Source organism: Podarcis cretensis, assembly GCF_951804945.1.
Source record: "Podarcis cretensis genome assembly, chromosome: 15".
NCBI classification, from domain to species: domain Eukaryota; kingdom Metazoa; phylum Chordata; class Lepidosauria; order Squamata; family Lacertidae; genus Podarcis; species Podarcis cretensis.
In genome coordinates this window covers 25,340,810-25,360,767 of record NC_137185.1, presented here as the reverse complement: position 1 = coordinate 25,360,767, position 19,958 = coordinate 25,340,810, and the positions used below count along the sequence as shown (strand labels likewise).

At 45.9% G+C, this 19,958-nt stretch overlaps 1 protein-coding gene across 1 annotated transcript in view; it reads left to right on the top strand.

The window, feature by feature from the left end:
• The first annotated feature begins 19,128 nt into the window (after positions 1-19,128).
• The window catches only part of POU2AF1 (POU class 2 homeobox associating factor 1), a 29,888-nt gene continuing 29,058 nt past the window's right edge, over positions 19,129-19,958 (top strand). The window contains exon 1 of the mRNA XM_079954853.1: positions 19,129-19,159. Coding sequence (XP_079810979.1) covers positions 19,144-19,159 — 16 coding nt within the window. The 5' untranslated portion in view covers positions 19,129-19,143. The remainder of the gene's footprint in view (positions 19,160-19,958) is intronic.

The window sequence follows — 19,958 nt, the reverse complement described above, 5'->3', positions numbered from 1 at the left end:
CTAGGGGCAGCTGGCTGGGCAGGGGAGCATGGGGGCAGGTTCCTTTTTGCCCTGTGTCTGCAGCCTAACACAGCCAACTGCATTTGGCCATGAAATATATGATGGAGGAGGAAAAATGCAACCAAAGGCATGATTTGTGATTAGATAGAAATTGTTTATCTGGTTTTTCACACAATAGCTTCAAGCAGGAATCGCAGAATCATAGAACTGTAGAGTTGAATGGGACCCCAAGGGTCATCGAAACCAGCCCCCTGCAATGCAGAATCACAACTAGATCATACATGGCAAACGCCCATCCAACCTCAGCTTAAAAACTTCCAAGGAAGGAGAGTCCACCAGCTCCCAAGGGAGACCGTTCCACTGTCAAACAGTTCTTATAATCAGAAAGTTCCTCCTCCTCTTTAGTTGGAATCTCCTTTCTTGCAACTTGGATCCATTGGTCTGGTTCCTAGTTTCTGGAGCAGGAGAAAACAAGTTTGCTGCACCCTTCATAGGGACAGCCCTTTAGATATTTGAATATGGCTGTCATATCTCCTCTCAGTCTCTTCTTTGCCAGCTATGTAGCTGAGCAGGGAGGACTCAGGGTTTTTGCAAAACTATGCTTAAAAGTTTTCATCCATTCTTGAAGCAGCTGGTGCTTCCCAGGTGTGTGCATGCAGGGTAGGTGTGAATTTAAGAACATAAACACACACACACAGAGAGAGAGAGAGAGCAAGAGCCACTGGCTCACTCCAATAGTCCACCCAGCATCCTGTTCTCACAGTGGTCAGCCAAATGGAATGTGAGCCTCTACTAGGGATGGAGAGAAATTCAATTCAGTTTCCATTTAAAGGTGCAACTATCCAATTTTCACTTTCTAAAACAATCCATGAATGGAAGCACAGCTACCCTTAGGAATTCGCATGTATCTGAATTTTGCAATGCAATTCCCCACCCAAGCAAATTGTATAAAAATGCACACACTTGGGTAAAATGAACATAAAAATGCACGCACTAGTGAAAATAACTATTGATTATTTAAGTTAACATTGTATTTCACAACCGGGGGTGGGGGGTGGGGAGAGGAGCTTGTGAGATATTCTGGTTCACAGGTACAAAACAAAAATTGACCACCCTTAGGTGCTATGCTGGGGACACGGGTGGCGCTGTGGGTTAAACCACAGAGCCTAGGACTTGCTGTTCAGAAGGTCCGTGGTTCGAATCCCCGCAACGGGGTGAGCTCCCGTTGCTCAGTCCCTGCTCCTGCCAACCTAGCAGTTCGAAAGCACGCCAAAAAGTGCAAGTAGATAAATAGATACCGCTCTGGTGGGAAGGTAAACGGCATTTCCGTGTGCTGCTCTGGTTTGCCAGAAGTGGCTTAGTCATGCTGGCCACATGACCCGGAAGCTGTATGCCGGCTCCCTCAGCCAATAAAGCTAGATGAGCTTTACCCCAGAGTCGGCCACGACTGGACCTAATGGTCAGGGGTCCCTTTACCCTTACTTTAGGTGCTATGCTACGCCCTCGGGTGCTTTAGAGGACGGGGTGCTGTTTGCTGCCTAGCCTCATGCAGGCACAGCAAGCTGTCTTAAACTGGCCCCAGTCAAAGCTGTGTTTTGGAACTCAAATATTTAACTGGTTGTGTTTTAAATGAGACAAAAAGTTTTTTTACAGTGCAGGAGGGAGGTTGGAATTTGCAAATGGAGTTATGAACCCACAGCCGCCTTTTGAGTGCTTGTAGAATCACATTCCAATCATAAGTCAACAGAGAGCAATGGCGAAGAGCGCTCATTGCTGGGCGCCTTTTATGCCTTGGGAGCAGCTGGCAGATAAAGCAATCGGGACACAGTACCTTTGGTGCCCCCATAAAACATGTCCCATCCTGTCTTGGAGCTAGCAAAATGTTTGGCTTGCTTTATGCAGCCCTTAGCTGAATATGAAGCAGCAGCAAAGGGCTCTATACTCTTGGAAGGGATCCTGTCTCAGTACAGTGTCTCAGTACAGTACAGATTACATATGCTTCAGGTTACATACGCTTCAGGTTACAGACTCTGCTAACCCAGAAATAGTATCTCAGGTTAAGAACTTTGCTTCAGGATGAGAACAGAAATTGTGCTCCGGCGGCGTGGTGGCAGCAGGAGGCCCCATTAGCTAAAGTGGTGCTTCAGGTTAAGAACAGTTTCAGGTTAAGAACGGACATCCGGAACGAATTAAATACTTAACCCAAGGTACCACTGTCCTTTTTTTATTATTACAACAAAAATATTGTTGCTATTGTTACTGATGTTATCCCACTTTTCCTCCAAAGAGCTTGATGGTTCGCCTTCCCCATTTCCAGTCACATCCACCCCCACCCCCACCCCCACACTCAATAGTCATGGCATCCCTGCCCGCAAGAATCCTGGGAACTGTAGCTTGTTAAGGGAGCTGACCCCACACAGGTACAATTCCCAGCACTCTTAAGAAACTACAGTTCCCAGGATTCTCCATGGCTCTTAAAGGTAAATGTAGAGGGGGTCCTGTCCATTAGGTCCAGTCGTGACCGACTCTGGGGTTGCGGCGCTCATCTCGCTTTATTGGCCGAGGGAGCCGGCGTACAGCTTCCGGGTCATGTGGCCAGCATGACTAAGCCGCTTCTGGTGAACCAGAGCAGCACACGGAAACACTGTTTACCTTCCCGCCAGAGAGGTACCTATTTATCTACTTGCACTTTGACATGCTTTTGAACTGCTAGGTTGGCAGGAGCTGGGACCAAGCAACAGGAGCTCACCCCGTCGCAGGGATTCGAACCGCCAACCTTCTGATCGGCAAGTCCTAGGCTCTGTGGTTTAACCCACAGCGCCACCCGTGGCATAAAAATGCTTTAAATGTACATGTGGATGTGGCAATCGCAAGAACACTGTGAGGTGGAAAGGGATGAGCAGATGTGCCAACTTCAGTTTCTCTCACTTTCTCATATTTTACCAGTTCTAAGTTTAGTTTGTTCTATTTCTGTGTAACATTGACAAACAAACAAACAAATTTTTAAGTCCAAGTGAACATTCATAATACGAGCGTATCATACAATTTTGCATGTCCATTTTTCAAGCAATTTCCTCCTAATAGAATGCGTTTCGAGATGCTGTTTTCACGAATATATGTGTTTTTGCATGCATAGTAAAGGTAAAGGTAAAGGTACCCCTGCCCGTACGGGCCAGTCTTGACAGACTCTGGGGTTGTGCGCCCATCTCACTTAAGAGGCCAGGGGCCAGCGCTGTCCGGAGACACTTCCGGGTCACGTGGCCAGCGTGACATCACTGCTCTGGCGAGCCAGAGCCGCACACGGAAACTCCGTTTACCTTCCCGCTGGTAAGCGGTCCCTATTTATCTACTTGCACCCGGAGGTGCTTTCGAACTGCTAGGTTGGCAGGCGCTGGGACCGAGCAGCGGGAGCGCACCCCGCCGCAGGGATTCGAACCGCCAACCTTTCGATCGGCAAGCCCTAGGCGCTGAGGCTTTAACCCACAGCGCCACCTGCGTCCCATTTTGCATGCATACTATTCATTAATGTGTGCATTTATTATATTTTCTTCTACACATTCCTTGGCTGAATAGCTGCATTGCAAAATTAGCAGAAGTACGCATTTCAAAGGAGACGAGCCTTGTGCCTCAATGAGCACTGGTTCAGGAAGTGTGGATTTGTTAGGCTCCTCGTAAAAGGCACGCCAAATACATCATCTTTCCACCCCATTACCAGAGGTAGGTTAGGCTGAGAACTGGCAGAAAGCTGCCCCCTGAGCTTCAAGACTGCATGGGAATTTAAACCTGGCTCTGCCTCACAGTCTGCCACTATTTTCTAGTTCCTGAGCTGGCCCTGGGCAGAGCCCCATGCACTGCCAAACTCCAAAGCCTTAATCACTGGCTCTTTAAGAAAATTGAAGGCAGCCATTCACAGGACACCAACTCCTTTAGTTGCCCCTGAATTCTGCACATGTGCAGAAACCCAAATTACGCGCAGCCGTGATTAGAAATGAAGCTACACTTTCACCAGCACTCTACTCAACTGGTTGAGAGCAGTGCTCAGGAGAAGGCCTGCGTGAGTTTTCCTCCACTTGCTAATTTCACATTTCTGAACAGGCATATCTGACCTTCCTGGGAACCCGGGTGCGGCAAAAACCTTCACACTTTGGATTGTGAAGCATGAATTATTGTGACACTGTTTAACGTGTAATCCAAACCGTGCTGGGCAGTGCCCAGTATGGAAATCCTGCCTTTTGGTAAACATCAGAGCTGCTTAAAAAACGTTCTTCCTTTGAAAATCACCTGGTCTGCCCTAATGCTGGGGAAGAAACACGCACACCTCATAGGAACATAGGAAGCTGCCTCACACTGAGCCAGACCAATGGTCCATCTAGTGCAGTAATGTCTACTCTGACTGGCAGCAGCTGTCCAAGGTTTCAGGCAGGGTTTCCTCCCAGGCCTACCTGGAGAATTGAACCTGGGACCTTGTGCCTGCAAAGCAGATGGTCCTTCTCCTAAATGTGAAGTAAGATGCTAGTCCTCATGACCCCGAATAAAGAACCGGTTTAAATAGAAACAGAGGAAGCTACATTATACCGCATCAGACCAATGGTCCACCTAGTTAATACTGTCTGCACTGACTGGCAGTAGCTCTCCAGGGTTTCAGGCTGGGGTCTACCTGAAGATTCCAGGGATTGAACCTGCACAAAAAGAAAATGCTCTATCCTTTTGCTCCGTCCCTCCCTATACTTCCTCATGCAGTGTGGGCATGGTGGCACTTCTGAGCCAAACAGGCTATTTGCTGATCTTGGGGGACTGAGGAGATGCTTGGACCTTGCTGCCCTCTGGAGAAAGGAACAGCCACAGCTACCTCATCTTCTGCTTGGCAGGTGTGTCAACAGGTTGTTCTGTGGGTTGTTAGATGCTGGCCACTCTGCTCACAGCCATGTTCCCATCCCCTTTGGCAGGACCCTGAGTTCATAGCGTGGGTTGCCGGAGCCCGGGACAAGCAAGTTGCCAATGCCACCAGAGTTCTCTCTCCACTGGAGCCAAGCAAGTCCACACTGCGCCATCTGCCCACCCTCACCTCAGCTTGGCCACCTGATGAGGCCATTGATAGGCAAATCCTCCTGATGCCTGCAGAAACGAGCACTGGGCTGGACTGCACTGGGGTCGCCCCTTGACCACCTCCCTCCATCTGTGCCTGTTCACCATGGGCCTGGGCTGTTTTGCCACCTTCACTGGAGTGGGGATCCCTGCAGAAGCCAGCACCTGTGTGTGGGGGTGCTTAGTTGCACCCCTTCAGAATTTTGCTCCCGTGGCCCCCCCATACCACGCTACACCACTGCCTGAATTGCCAACCTTCAAATCTGGAGAAAGTTTAAGGCAGACGTTGCCAACCTGGTGCCCTCCAAGGTGTGTGGGCTACACACAGCTATGCTGAATGGGACACCCAGTCAGCGAAGGTTTCTCCGAGGGCTCAGGTTGTACAAAACATTCAATGACAGCCTTTGTTGCAAATCTTCCTCCTAAACAGGCAGGGCAGCTCTAAATCTTTAACGGGCACAGCACTCTGTCCCTGGGACAGCACCTTTTCTTTTTTTAAAAGTTTACCCTCAACAGATTCATACTTTGGGGTCATTCCAAGACTTTTGGTATTTCAGAGAGGGCATGAAGAATCACTGTTTCCCCTGAAGGTTTTTTGGCAGCCACAGTACCAAGACTTAATGAAAAGCACTTTAGTGCCTTGGAGGGGCGGGGTGAGTTGGAAGAGTTGTGGTCTGAGGTCTTCCACAAGAGAGGGCTGGATGTTTTTGTGAATTCTCTGTCCGCGCCGTTCCCAGCATGCGTACCCACATCAAACTATAACATTAAAAAAAAAAAAAAGCTTTCTCACAGGTTTCCTGTGAGGCTGAGAAGGCTGGCAAATTCATTTTACAAGGTTGGTGCGGGGTTTTTTAATGGACAGAATCCTAATGAATGCGACATCATCGTTCCCACGCACCTCCAATTTCACCCATATCATTCAAAATTCCATGGGGTGATTTCTTGTTCCGCACTCAGCCAGGTGAATTCTATAACGGATGCATCATATAAATTGCATTTGATTAATTGATAAATGGGATGCGGGTAGCACTGTGGGTAAAACCTCAGTGCCTAGGACTTGCTGAACGTAAGGTCGGCGGTTCGAATCCCCGCGGCAGGGTGAGCTCCCATCGTTCGGTCCCAGCTCCTGCCCACCTAGCAGTTCGAAAGCACCCCTAAGTGCAAGTAGATAAATAGGTACCACTTTATAGCGGGAAGGTAAACGGCATTTCCGTGTGCGGCACTGGTGCTGGCTCGCCAGTTGCAGCTTCGTCACGCTGGCCACGTGACTCGGAAGTGTCTTCGGACGGCGCCGGCTCCCGGCCTCTTGAGCGAGATGAGCGCGCAACCCTAGAGTCGGTCACAACTGGCCCGTACGGGCAGGGTTACCTTTACCTTTACCTAATTGATAAATAGATTGATTAACCCTGCATAAATTTACATGTCCATGAAAACAATAGACTATTTATTTTTAGATACGTTCCCATGTCATAGCAGAAGCATTTCCTCCTCTGTATAAAGAAAAGAGGTGTGTTTCTTCTGTGGTGGTATCATAAGCAAACACCCCAATATTTGGGGGATTCTTAGGAAACGGACTTACCCTGAGTCAAAGCACTGGTCTATCTAGCTCTGCATCATCTAAACTGACTGGCAGAGGTTTTCCAGGGTTTCAGAAAAGGCTCTCTATCAGCCATACCTGGAGACTCCAAGGAATGAATCTGACCATCTGCTTGCAAGGCTTGTCCTCTGCTGTTAGGCCATTGTCCTACATCTAAAAATAAAGAATTCCAATCTTCATGGTTCTGAATGAAAGGCTGAGTTATTCAGGTATAAACAAAACAAAACAAAACCCTGCCTTATATTGAGTCTTCTTAAAAAATGCACTCCTTTTTGTTGTTGTTCTTTTTGTTCACTTGCAATTTAACCTTGAATGATTCCAGAGGTCTTTTGGGTCGTACTGAAACAGGTACCCTTTCTACTAAAATATCTTTCTCTCTTCCCCCGCCCCCAAGTTTTCACTACTGAAATCAGAACTTGTGCTCCACATTGCCAGTAAAGACAGAGATAGAAACAGCAGCAGCAGCAGCAGCAAAATCAGACAGAAAGAAACCAGAAAGAACAGCCTGGAAGCAATAGATAAGGCAGCCGGCTTAACAGGAGGGAAAACTGGCCTGGACACGGCTGCTGTGACTTCTTACACATGACAACATGATCTGCAGAAATCTTTTGAATATCGCCACCCGCTAAAGTCTGCATAACAGGCTAGAGGAGCTGTATCTGAAGCTGGCAACTGCAGATGGGGACTGAGTAGTCCAAAAGTCTTGAAGGAGGCAGCACTGAGACATTCCCAAAAGCTGCTCAGTTTGGTATTCATCCTGGGAGGCAACGTTGTGGGATTGGCTCAGTCAAATATTGACCCTAGAAAGCACAGTCAAGATTTCTCAGTAGTGCCATGCAGGGGAACAGCAACTTCACGAAGGGAGGTGGGTCAGCTCATCCATGAGGCAGGGTGAAATAGCCACCTTGGACAGAGGAAGACCCCAAGGTGGTTCCCCCCCCCCTGGGTGCCCCACCACCTCTTCAGCCAGCAAAAAGGCACCGGCATCCACTGCTGGATCAGGCCAATGGACCATCTTGCCAACCAGATGGTGAATCAAAGCCTATCATCAGCTACTAGTCACAATGGCTATCTTCCTCAATGGCCTCTGAATACCACAAATGAAGAATCACAAGCAAAGAGGTGGTTATCGTGCTCAGGAATCCTGCTGCCAAACTTCCCCAAGGCATCTTGTTGGCTATTGTGAGAACAGGATGCTGGACTAGATGGACCTTGGGCCTGATCCAGCAGCCAGGGGTTTCTTGAGTTCGGTGCCACCCTGCACAGTTGGGCCAGCCAGCCAGCCTCACAATTCTGACAGTGAATTCAAGGGAAGAGATGGCCAGCAGGTGGCAGATTCATCCCAAGAAACAGTGCAGCCTTTGTATTTTGCCAAATGCTTTAGCATTTTAATTATTTATTTATGATTCAATACTGCCCCTCATCTGAGGTTCACAGGGGGGTTTACAATATAAAAACCACAAAAATGCGTAACATGGTAACAAACGAAAACGATATCCGCCCCCCGCCCCTGCCCCAAACAGTTTAAAAGTCCATAGGTTGTTTATTAGCCAAGAGGGGACATGGGTGGCACTGTGGGTTAAACCACAGAGCCTAGGACTTGCTGATCGAAAAGTTGGCAGTTCGAATCCCCGCAACAGGGTGAGCTCCCATTGTTCGGTCTCAGCTCCTGCCAACCTAGCAGTTCGAAAGCACGTCAAACTGCAAGTAGATAAATAGGTACTGCTCCGGCGGGAAGGTAAACGGCATTTCCATGTGCTGCTCTGGTTCGCCAGAAGAAGCTTAGTCATGCTGGCCACATGACCCGGAAGCTGTACACCAGCTCTCTCTGCCAATAAAGTGAGATGAGCACCGCAACCCCAGAGTCGGTCACAACTGGACCTAAAGGTCAGGGGTCCCTTTACCTTTACCTTAATAAGAAGAGGGACGTTTTCCCCTGGAACCTAAAGATATGTTACAAAGGTGCCAGGTCCCTGGGGAGATCAGTCCACAATTGGGGAGCCACCACAGAAAAGGCCTGTTCTCGTGTTGCCACCCTTCAAGCCTCTCGCAGAGGGGGCACATGAAGGAGGGCCTCAGATGATGGTTGCAGAATCTGGGTTGGTTCATATAGGGAGAGGCGGTCCTTGAGGTCTTGCAGCCCTGAGCTCTCTTGGGGTGGAAGGTAAGAAGAGAGGTTTGGTGTGATCCTGAGGTCATTGGCATCCTGCCACCAGAAGGATTCTGGCCCTCAACACTGCATGGATATGTTTGTAACTCAAGAAAAATCACTGAAGAAATAGAAAAAAAGATGGCAAAAATCTCCCCCACCTCCCAAAAAACCAAAGCAGCTTAGGCAAGGCAAGGATGCTCAGAACCCAAACAATTCATTCTGTGTGTGCCCAAGCAGAGGAGGACTTTTCTTTCTTTAACAGCTCATTCTTGATGCTGCATGAAACACCACTTCTGAAACTGCCGAAGGCTTTATGAACCTTGTCTTATTATGGTATACAGATCTGCTGCAATTCAAAGAGCAAATAATTGCAATCTCTACTAGGTATTTATTCGCCCTGTGGGAACACCTTGGCGTTCTGACCCTCACAATGGGTTTGCTCCTTTTTAAAAAAAAAAAAAAAAAAAAAAAAGCATGATTATTACTGCTGACGAATTGGTGTGAGCCCTGGATGCTGCTTCCTCTTGCCAAAGATGCCAGAACATTATGCAAAGTTTCTCACGCAATGCATTCTTCCGCGCTCCCTCCATTTGAAGAGGTGAATCATCCATCACTTTCTGGGGAGAGGACAGGAGGAAGTTTGTATGGAAGCCAGGTAAGTAGGCCAGATGAAGGAAAGCAGCTTGCTAGACATATAGGGCCCCTCTAGCCTGGTGTTTTCTCACAGGCAGATTCTGCAACATGCTCTTAACAACAGAAAGAGTGCATTAGCAATGGATTTATTCTACTTCATGGGACGTGGGTGGCGCTGTGGGTTAAACCACAGAGCCTAGGACTTGCCAATCGAAAGGTTGGCAGTTCGAATCCCCGCGACAGGGTGAGCTCCCGTTGCTCGGTCCCTGCTCCTGCCAACCTAGCAGTTCGAAATCATGTCAAAGTGCAAGTAGATAAATAGGTACCACTCTGGCGGGAAGGTAAACAGCGTTTCTGTGCGCTGCTCTGGTTCACCACATGACCTGGAAGCTGTACGCCGGCTCCCTCAGCCAATAAAGCGAGATGAGCGCTGGAACCCCAGAGTCGGCCATGACTGGACCTAATGGTCAGGGGTCCCTTTACCTTTTACCTATTCTGCTTCAGGTTGTTTTGCAATGCTTCCCTGATGTTACTGCTTTATTGCTGTCCAGAGAGGTTATAGCACAAACGAAAAGCAGGACAAAAAACAAACAAACCAGAAAAGTTGCAGTGTAAAAAATTATGGGATTTCAATGAGTTACAGGATATGCACTTATTGGAACTGAACAGTGTGACAGCACCCAAACTTTCACAAGCACAACCAGGTGTTAATGCTCCGATAGTATCACAAGCACAAATCACCATGAATGTGCAGTTTAGAAGGATGTGTGGAAAAGTCTCATGCACACACTAGGAAGACTACTGGGAAACTTCAGGTGGTACAAAATCAGCAGTGGGGCCGACCCTACCGTTAGGCAGAGTGAGGTAGCAGATGCTGGGGTGATGGCGAGGTGCTGGAGGTCAGAGCTGTATATGCCATAGAGCCTATCCTGAATTTCCTAAGCTAGCCTAATACCAACAGGGGCAGTGGAGAGCAGTGTCCAGTTGCCAGTATTAACGTCAGATTCAACTTCCAGTTTCATCCGTGGAATGGAGCTTCCATGTTTTATTTTGCTGCAAACAGCAAATATCTTAGGTTGGCTATGTGCAGCAGCTAAATTTATGATTGATTGATTGATTGATTGATTGATTGATTGATTGATTGCCTCAGCCACCCTGGGCAGCTTCCAACAAATATAAAAGCATAATAAAACATCAAACATTAAAAACTTCCCTACATGGCCTTCAGTAATGCATCTTGCTTTTGTATATTCGCCTCTGTGCATTTAAAGACTATCTATCTCCAGAAAGGAGATGCATATAGCTTTCTTTCTCTTTCTTTCTTTCTTTCTTTCTTTCTTTCTTTCTTTCTTTCTAAAAATAAAAATTGCTCCCTGTCATGGAAACAAAGTACAGTAAATGCCTTGCTCCTATAGAAACATGGGGGGGGGGAGGATGTGTTTTGAAACAAACTGAGATACGTTGATGTAAAATTCTTGATTTTCCTCGCTCTGCTAATGGATAGTCATTGAATGGTTAAGGTGGCAAATCCCTAATGTGCCATAGCATTAACAATGATTGGGGGCGGGGGGGGGGGGAGAGCATATTACTCTAGAAAACTAAAAGAAAGGAAGGAAGAACAGCTTTTTCTGTCCCCTGCATAAACCTGGAGATGGTGTGAGAAAATCGTAGTTTCATAGCAACGTAAAGAACAAGATTTCTTAAGACTTTGGGCAGTAAAAATGATTACTCATTTGTTGCTGTTGTTATAACGGGTGCCGGTCATGCAGTTAAAGAAATCTTCTTTGATTGATCATATGTGTTGGTTGTTGGAGGAGCTGGACATGGAGAGAGGGGTTAATTTCTTTCATGGGCACAAATCACCCCATGTATGAGACAAGCCAACAGGTATAAGGTCAGCCAAGCAAGCTGCTATGGCAACGGCCTATATAAATGATTAAGGCACATCGGTTTATTAGTCAGTCTGCAAGTCTGTCTGCGAGTCGGAGTCTGTGTTATGTCTTGAATTGCTGGAAGGAACAGAAATACTTTCCTCAGGCCCCATGGAGTCGGCGCCTATGGTGGAGTGTGTAACCTGAAGCGCATAGGCGCCGACTCCATGGGGCCCGATCTAGAGAGGGGGTGGGGTTGCGGGCTCTCGACCCATCAACAATCTCGCGGGGCTGGCGTCAGCCCCGTGAGAAGCGGGGATTCCCCCTAGCTCATTAATATTCACCGCCCACGGCGGCAGCCAATCGGCTGCCGCAAAGGGCGGGCCCTCACAGGTTCACTTAAGGTCGGGGCAGCCCGGGGCTCGCCCCTTTCGTTCCCCCAGCAGCAGCGGTTTGGAGGTCTTGGGCCCCCCCCAATATTTTTTATAAGTCAGTATGGGCCCCCGCCCCCCCAATATTTTTTATAAGTCGGCGCCCCTGCTGAAGCGTCTGTAACTTGAAGCATATGTAACTCGAGGTACCACTGTATTTCGAATCACTACGCATTTGCAATGAATTGCATGAATCATTTTATTTTATTTTATTTTTGCCTTATACAGGTCGCTGTAACTCTCTGACAGTTTGACTTCACCCCCAAAGGCGCACTCTTCCAGTGCCTCCCGAGACAGATGGATGTTTTTGATATGATGATAGTGAATGCTGTTTGCTCATTCTTGATGCTGCTTTGAGCTCAACATTGTTGCTGGAAAGGCGGGTTACAATGGTCGAAATCAAATTAAAACAAAACAAAATGTGGTACCTGCACAGCCCTGACCTTGTTGCTGCTTTATGTCAACACCACATTATCCAAATACGTGGCAGCAACGGTAGTGTCAGAGAGTGGTTTTGTGGCACTATTTCACCACATTGTCTGCTTCTGGATGAGACCACAACTCAGCGGCAAGGCACCTGCCCTGCCGCACACAGATGGTCTCAGGTTCAATTTCTAGCATCAGCACTAAATGAACCAGGCAGCAAGTGATGGGAAAGATCCTGAGAAGACTGTTGTCATTCAGAGTCAACAGTACTAGGTTCGAAGGACAAATAGGCTGGCCTTGTATGAAGGATGAATGAATATTTCTGGCCTGGACAATGTTTGTTTTTAACCCATAATTCTGTATCGTTTCCAAATTTATTTCACATTTTAAAATTCCTCTAATAAGAGAATATCTGTGTGCATGTAAGTGCACATTTTCTCTCTAAATATGCATCTGGAGGTGTGTTTTCTCTGGGACAAAACTGGGAAGTAAAAATCCAGAAAAGTTTGAAGGCAGAGCAGCAGATCATCATCATCATCTTGCAGTCGCCAAAGGGGATGCCTGAAAAGGTAATGGGTGGGGTTAGACCCCCTCTGCCCCCCTGTAAATGGAGCGCCAGGTGACAGCCTGCTGTAGGCCTGCTACAGAGCCCTGCCTGGGAGCGGTGTAAAGCCCCGTTCAATGTTGTATGTGCTCCCAGCAGCTGTGTGAAACATGAAACAGTATTTGAGGTTCAGGAGACGACACAGTGTGGTGCACACAAACGCCTTGCCAGCATGAGTAAGCCAGGGCACGTTGCCATTTCAAGCTGCTTCCGGCCAGTGGCTGTTTTGTGTGATGTCAAGTGGACAACGAACCACTGGCTCCGAACGCACAATATGAGCAGCAGCCTGGCCAACCCCAAGGTGTACCAGCCTGTCTCATCTCTCGCACCGTATTCTCTGCCAAACATCGGATAAACCCCTGATGCATTTGAGGGGAGAGAAGAGCAAACTTTTAGTTCCTGAGGGGAGAGAGCAAACTTTTAGTTCCTGAGGGGAGAGAAGAGCAAACTTTTAGTTCCTGTTCCATCAAACATTTTTTTTCTTTTCTTTTTTAAATGAGCATTGCAGAGAGGTTACAGGCCTGTGTTTGTGGGGCGGGGAGACGTTCTGTTTAGCATTCTACCTCAGGGCTTATCTTATCGCTGTGTTTACAGCACAGAAATGGATGACTGACCGTCAGCTGCCAAAAAAGAAGAAGAAGCATGGACTGCTTTGTGCCGCTACAGATAACATGCCCTTTGCAAACTTCCTCCTTTCCAAAGTGTGCTAGAACAGTCCAAACTGAACTACAGCCATCATTTCAACACTATTGATGATATATACAGTATCTCTTTTTTATATATAATAATTTTTATTGTTATACATTTTATAAATTTCCATCCAATTCTTCATTCAATCCCGCATACAACAAATCATAATTATTTTTTGACTTCCTTCAGCGTCTCTGACAATCATCCGTAGTTATACCTTTAATACACATTCCCTTCTTTCGTATTGCCATTTTTCCTCCTTACTCCCATTATTTCTAATAAACAATACTTATTTTCTTTTTTTACAGTGCCTCTTTAAATCCCACTAGCGTTGTATTCACACCACATATATTTTTCAGATAATCCACAAATTTCCCCCAGTCTTCGATGAACTTTTGATCTTTAGTATATCTGATTTTCCCAGTTAATTTATCCAGTTCTGCATAGTCTGTCATTTTTAGTCTCCATTCTTCTATCGTCGGTATTTCCTCTTGTTTCCACTTCTGGGCCAACAGGATTCTGGCTGCCGTTACCGCATACTGGATATATACGATGGTGAAGTTAATGTGATATATGCAGTATCTCATCCAGGATTCAAAGGCCTTCTTAAAGCAGGAATGAGGCGAAATTTGTCGATTTGGCATTTTAATACAAACCTAACCAGCAGTTTAATTCCAGAACCAAAATGGAGCTATTGGCCAGGGGTGCCAACTTGAATAAAATATTGTGGGGGCCCAGGTAAGCTCCGTCCTGCATAATCGATCACATAACACGGTGCATGCACACCATTTGAATGGGAATGCCCATCAACTTGGGGGGGGGTCCCAACCCCCTCACATATTTTATTGTATTGGTCAAAGCCCCTACGGCCCCTAGGAATTGGCCCCTATGCTATCCTCTGAAATACCATTCGACTCTTTGGGGGGGAGGGGAATAAGCCACACCCTCCTCCCGTGGCAGAAGAGGAGAGATGGTTTGGATGGGTGAGAAATGTGCTTGAACATGTTGTGGGGAGTTTGGCCCAATAGGGAAGAAGTAAAGACCAGATTTTTTAAACCGGCTCCATCCCACACTCTTCCCTCTTTTTTCTATTGGCACCGGCCCTTTGTGGGTGAGATCCCCACCGCAATTACCCCTGGGTCTCCTCTTTCTTGCCTGCTCCACCCTGCTGGGTGTCATCAGTGTGACTGGAGTGGTATTCCTTAATTTTATTTGGTTAATTAGGTATGTTCGCAGATCCTCCAGTTTGTTATTTTTAAAATAAATATAACCTAAATAAATATAAAATAAATATAATCAATGATATTATTTGTCTCGAGTCTTTTTTTTTTTGGCCTGATGGGAATTCACCCTTCTTGGGGTGTGGGGTTGCGGTTCTAGTTTTCCAAGCCCAAACCATGTACAAAACAGGCATATATTATCTATTTTCATTCCACTTGCAAATCATTTCCTATAAAATATACTGATGTTATTAAAAACTGCTATGACAATTCCATATATAAAAGCAACTAAAGCAATTTCATATTTTAAAAAAGATTTCAGATCCAATAAAGATGCAGACAGGGAATAAATACACACAAACAGGTATGTATTTCTGAAAATAATGTACAAATTCTATTTGGGAATTTAGCTTGTGAAAATACACATATTTAGGGGGGAAGTATGCCAAAGTGCACATGAATTTTATTCTTCAAGAGAAGAAAGTTGTCAAATTGGGGCAAACTGAGTTTAAGATTGGCAAAAGGAGAAATGGAAGCCGACAAATTTATCCACCCCAAACCCTAAAGAGTGCCTGGGATGAGCTTTTGGGTTTTCTCTTTGATCAGGACCTCCCACGCACCATAACGCACACAATTTTTGCATTTCCTCTGACTTTCAAAAGTGGCTTTTTGTGGGGGCACAAGGGAAAAAATCATCTCTAAGAAAATGTCCCAGTTTGGGAGAGTAGCCTCACATGCACAAAAATTCCTTTTCATCCATCTCTGATCTGTTTGGGTTATGAAATTTGGTGCTTGGTTTTAGATAGATAGATAGATGACAGATTTTATCTATATTTTGATCATTTTATTATTGTTTTATCTCTGATTTTTATACCAATTTATGTACTTGTTTATTTTAAGTAAACTTCTATATTATTTTAACTAGACAGTATATAAATCTTAATAAATTGAAATGATCAACAGACACACAAAAGCACACATAGTGTAGGGTCAGTGTGTTAGTGTAGCAGTTACAGTGTCTGAAAAGGACCTGAGAGTCCAGGATTCAAATTTCTACTCAGCCATGAAGCTTGCTGGGTGACCTTGAGCCAGTCACTATCCTCTCAGCCTAACTTACCTCACAGAGTTGTGAGAAAAAGCTCCTTGGAGAAAAAGTATTATTAAATAAAGGCACGTTTCTGCACACATGTGCAGAAGCCAGAATATTAGCCTCTATATGAGATTTAACATTCAAATTGGTCATAATGAAGCGTTCTTTATAAAAACAATACTATTTTGTTAGTCAAACTGATGTCTTCCCATTCATCTTCAAATGCACTCAGACTTGTTAATGAAATACCAACGAGGAGTTTGATATTATTTACATTTGTCAGTTGTAAGACTCTCTTGAGCTGCGGTGAAAACCATCACTTCAGTCCAGGGCACCAATGAACGGACCAAGACTGCAATCCCAATGCACACTTTCCTGAGAGTAAGGAAGCAGGTGTAGGTTTGTGCTGCATGACTAGTCATTTATTTCATTACATTTGTATATCCTCTGTTGTATGGAACTCAGGGCCGGTTCCCCACCAATATCCCATCCAGAGACTGGCCAGTTAAAGATTTGCTTCACTACATAAAATGGTGCCAGATTCAGACCTGAATCGGGGGGGGGGGGGGGGCTTTGGTAATATGGCACCTTCAGTGAAGACAAAATTTGGGGGGCCCTCCAATATTTCTTATTTTTACAGTAATTCATGTTTGTGCAGTTGCTTTTTTATGAATCTCCTCAGTAGTTACTGTATAAATATAGATATTATTGTTCTTGCTATTGTTAATATTTTGTGCCCTCTCGGATTGGTGCCCTGTGTGGAGCAACCACCTCCACCACCCTAAATCCAGTGTTTAACAACAACAACAACAGCAGCAGCAGCAGCAACAACAACAACAACAACAACAACAACAACAACAACAACAATAATAATAATAATTTTTTTATTTATACCCCGCCCATCTCACTGGGCTGCCCCAGCCACTCTGGGCAGCTCCCAATCAAATATTAAAAATACAATACAGAATTAAACATAAAAAACTTCCCTAAACAGGGCTGTCTTCAGATGTCTTCTAAAAGTAGGATAGTTGCTTATTTCCTTGGCATCTGATGGGAGGTGCATTCCACAGGGCGGGCGCCACCACCGAGAAGGCCCTCTGCCTGGTTCCCTGTAACCTCACTTCTCACAGTGAGGGAACCGCCAGAAGGCCCTCGGAGCTGGACCTCAGTGTCTGGGCTGAACAATGGGGATGGAGGCGCTCCTTCAGATATACAGGACCGAGGCCGTTTAGGGCTTTCAAGGTCAGCACCAACACTTTGAATTGTTCCCTGAGTGGACTCACAGCTTGGAGCTGCAACAACTTGAACCATTGCTTGGCATTGCTTCACCCCAACACACCTTGTGTTGCATCTACTGAAGAATGTGTCTACTGCCGCCAGTCACCCTCCCCTCCCTGGGCATGTCTTCTCATTGGTGGCACTTTGGAATGGACCCCGTCAATGGCTGTCAACCACCATTTTGCAACAACAACATGGAATGCCCAGTGTCAACATTCCCAGGGCCTCTTTCAAATGCTGCTCCTACTCTAAGGAGACTCATAGACATTCGTGGTCATGACTAATTTAAGCTCATTAATTTAGGTGGGTTTACTCTGAGCAGAACTTACAACCCCAAGGTTTATATTTCACTAATATGCACATTTTATGCACTCTTTTTTACCCCAATATATTAATTTCTGTACAGGTAATGTAGCTGGAGAACTGCGCTGCAGAATTCAGAGAAGCACAGATTTTGAAAGACGGCTGTGTTTTGGTTTGGAAAGTGAGAATTTGGTAGGTTCACTTCTAAATGCAAACTGAATTGAATTTTTCCTTTAGACCACCTCCAGAAAGAAGGGGCTGTTATGCTCATCTCCTGCCCCTGGGCTTTGTATTTCAGGCATTTGGTCAGCCGCTGTCAAAAACAGGCTACTGGTCTAGATAGGCCTTTGGTCTGCTCCAGCAGCCAGGCTGCCCTGATGTTCTAAAAACAAGACTTCACTGAAACAGCTGGGGCTGTTTCATCTGTCAGTCTTTCTCCACTTTAAAGCGGCGTTTTTGATTTTAAAATGACTAACCGTGCTCTGACCCTTATAGGAAATGTTATATTTTCACATGCATGAACCTGAAAGGAATCGGTCGTCTTTGTCCGATGAGGCATGACATTCTTACAGGTGCTTCCTCCCCATTTCTGACATAGGGACCCCAGGGACTTCAGATTCTTGTAAAGAAACTGGAGTGGGGGTCACACATGAGCACCAGCCACCTTTCTTGAGAATCGTTACTGAGACAAGTCCTTCATTTGGTGTAAATAAATGAGGAGAACCGCCAACTGGTTTTAGCAGAGAATTTAAAGTATCCTGGAAGCTACCTTAAAACAGACTCAATCTCCAGGGTCAGATTTTGTCCTCTGCCTGGCAGGGTCTCAGGCAAGGTCCTGTTGCCTGGTCCTTTTTGACTGGAATCACCAAGGTTTGAACTGATGTACTCAAAGGAGCAGCCACTTCTGAGTTGCAGCTCTTCACCCAAATCCTCTAGCTCACATCAGAATATGAGCAGAAGGGCTCCTCATGACTCACCCGGCTAATTTCCACTGGTTGTGAGCAGGCACTCACAAGGTTATCTAAGTGATGGGTTCAGTCAGAGGGCCACATTCCCTTCTGGGCAAGCTTCCAAGGGCCACATCTGACTGGTGGGTGGAGCCAGAGGCAAAAGTGGGTGGAGCGACCTATGTAAATTTTAGTCTTGTACTACAGACTAGTTTCGACACTATCCTCCATTCAGACAAGCAAAATGCTTTATCAGAGTTCAAGGATGCTCTCCAGTCAGGCAAAAAGCACTCAGACTGCACAGCAGACCTTGCCCAGGGAAAGTGGGTGTGGCCAGGGAGCATTCCGAGGGCCAGGCAGAGAGGTCCAGAGGGCCACATTTAGTTCCTGGGTCTGAAGTTCCCCTAATAAAAGGTCTGCTGGCCTTAAGAATCCTACAACAGTGCCTTCCTCCCATAAATAACAGCTTACTTTATTAGGCTGAAAATATGCGGTGTTCTTTGTGGGGTGATTGTTGTTGTTTTTAACACTCAGATAAGAAATTTGTGCCGTTTGTGCCCAACATCTTTCACATTACAGTAACTTTGGAGGAACTGTATGTTGTGGTAAAGAACAGCACTGTGCAAAAGGGAGGGAATTTTTTTTTTTTTAGTGCTTGTGGTTAGAGGATGTGACATCGTCACGCCGTTCAGCGGGAACCTGGTCTTTAAAAAAAAAGCAGAAAGGAACATCTTGACGGCCTGTTATCACATCAAGGTGCAACGAGCAACTAATAAGCCCAAGAGGGGTGGAAAGGACCCCCTCCTGCCCCAGAATATGCACTGGCAAAAATGTGAGTTCTGGACTCTTCTTTTTTTTTAATAATAATAATAACAACTAGAATGCAAAGATAGGCTCTGGGAGTAAGCCCTACTGAATTCAATAAGATGCATTGCTGAGTAGACATTGTTAGGATTGCACTGTTGAACAGTTCTGTAGCAAAACTGTAGAGGAAGAACTGCTAATTTTTATTATCCTTTTTCCAAAGTGCTTCTCAGTTTTTGTTGTACTGGAACCACTCTGAGGTAGGTCTTTATTCTTATTCACATTTTGCAGCTGGGGGGGACTGAGGCTGAGAGTTTGTGACTTAAGCAGAGATGGCCCTGGAGCTCTTCCAGATTAAATCATTCACAGCATAAAAAAGAAGGAGGTGCAAGGCTGAAGCCTTTTCCTCTTGCTCTCTGGCATATTTGGAACAAGCCGTGCTTACCGGGTGATAAATGGTGAGCACTTTGCATATGCTCAGATGAACACTGCTCTCTAGAACTACCTTGCAACGTTTTGTCACTGAATCCTGGCTGGCAACCAACAGAATAGAATTAACTCTTCTTACTCTTTTAACTCTCACCTTGGTACCGTTCAGCTTTGCTTCAAGTGCGCCTGCTAAGAATCCACAGATCTGAGGCTGACAGATCTGTGGCAATGCCTTCAGAGAAGACGTTTGGCTTTTGTGTACTGGAAAGGCAAATTATCTGAACCATCACTTGTTTTCTGGCACACATACAAATTCACAGTGCGATTTAAATCCTGCATAGGTTTACTTAGAAGCCAGTCCTGCTGAGTTGTATCCAATGCTAATTCTACTGAGCGTA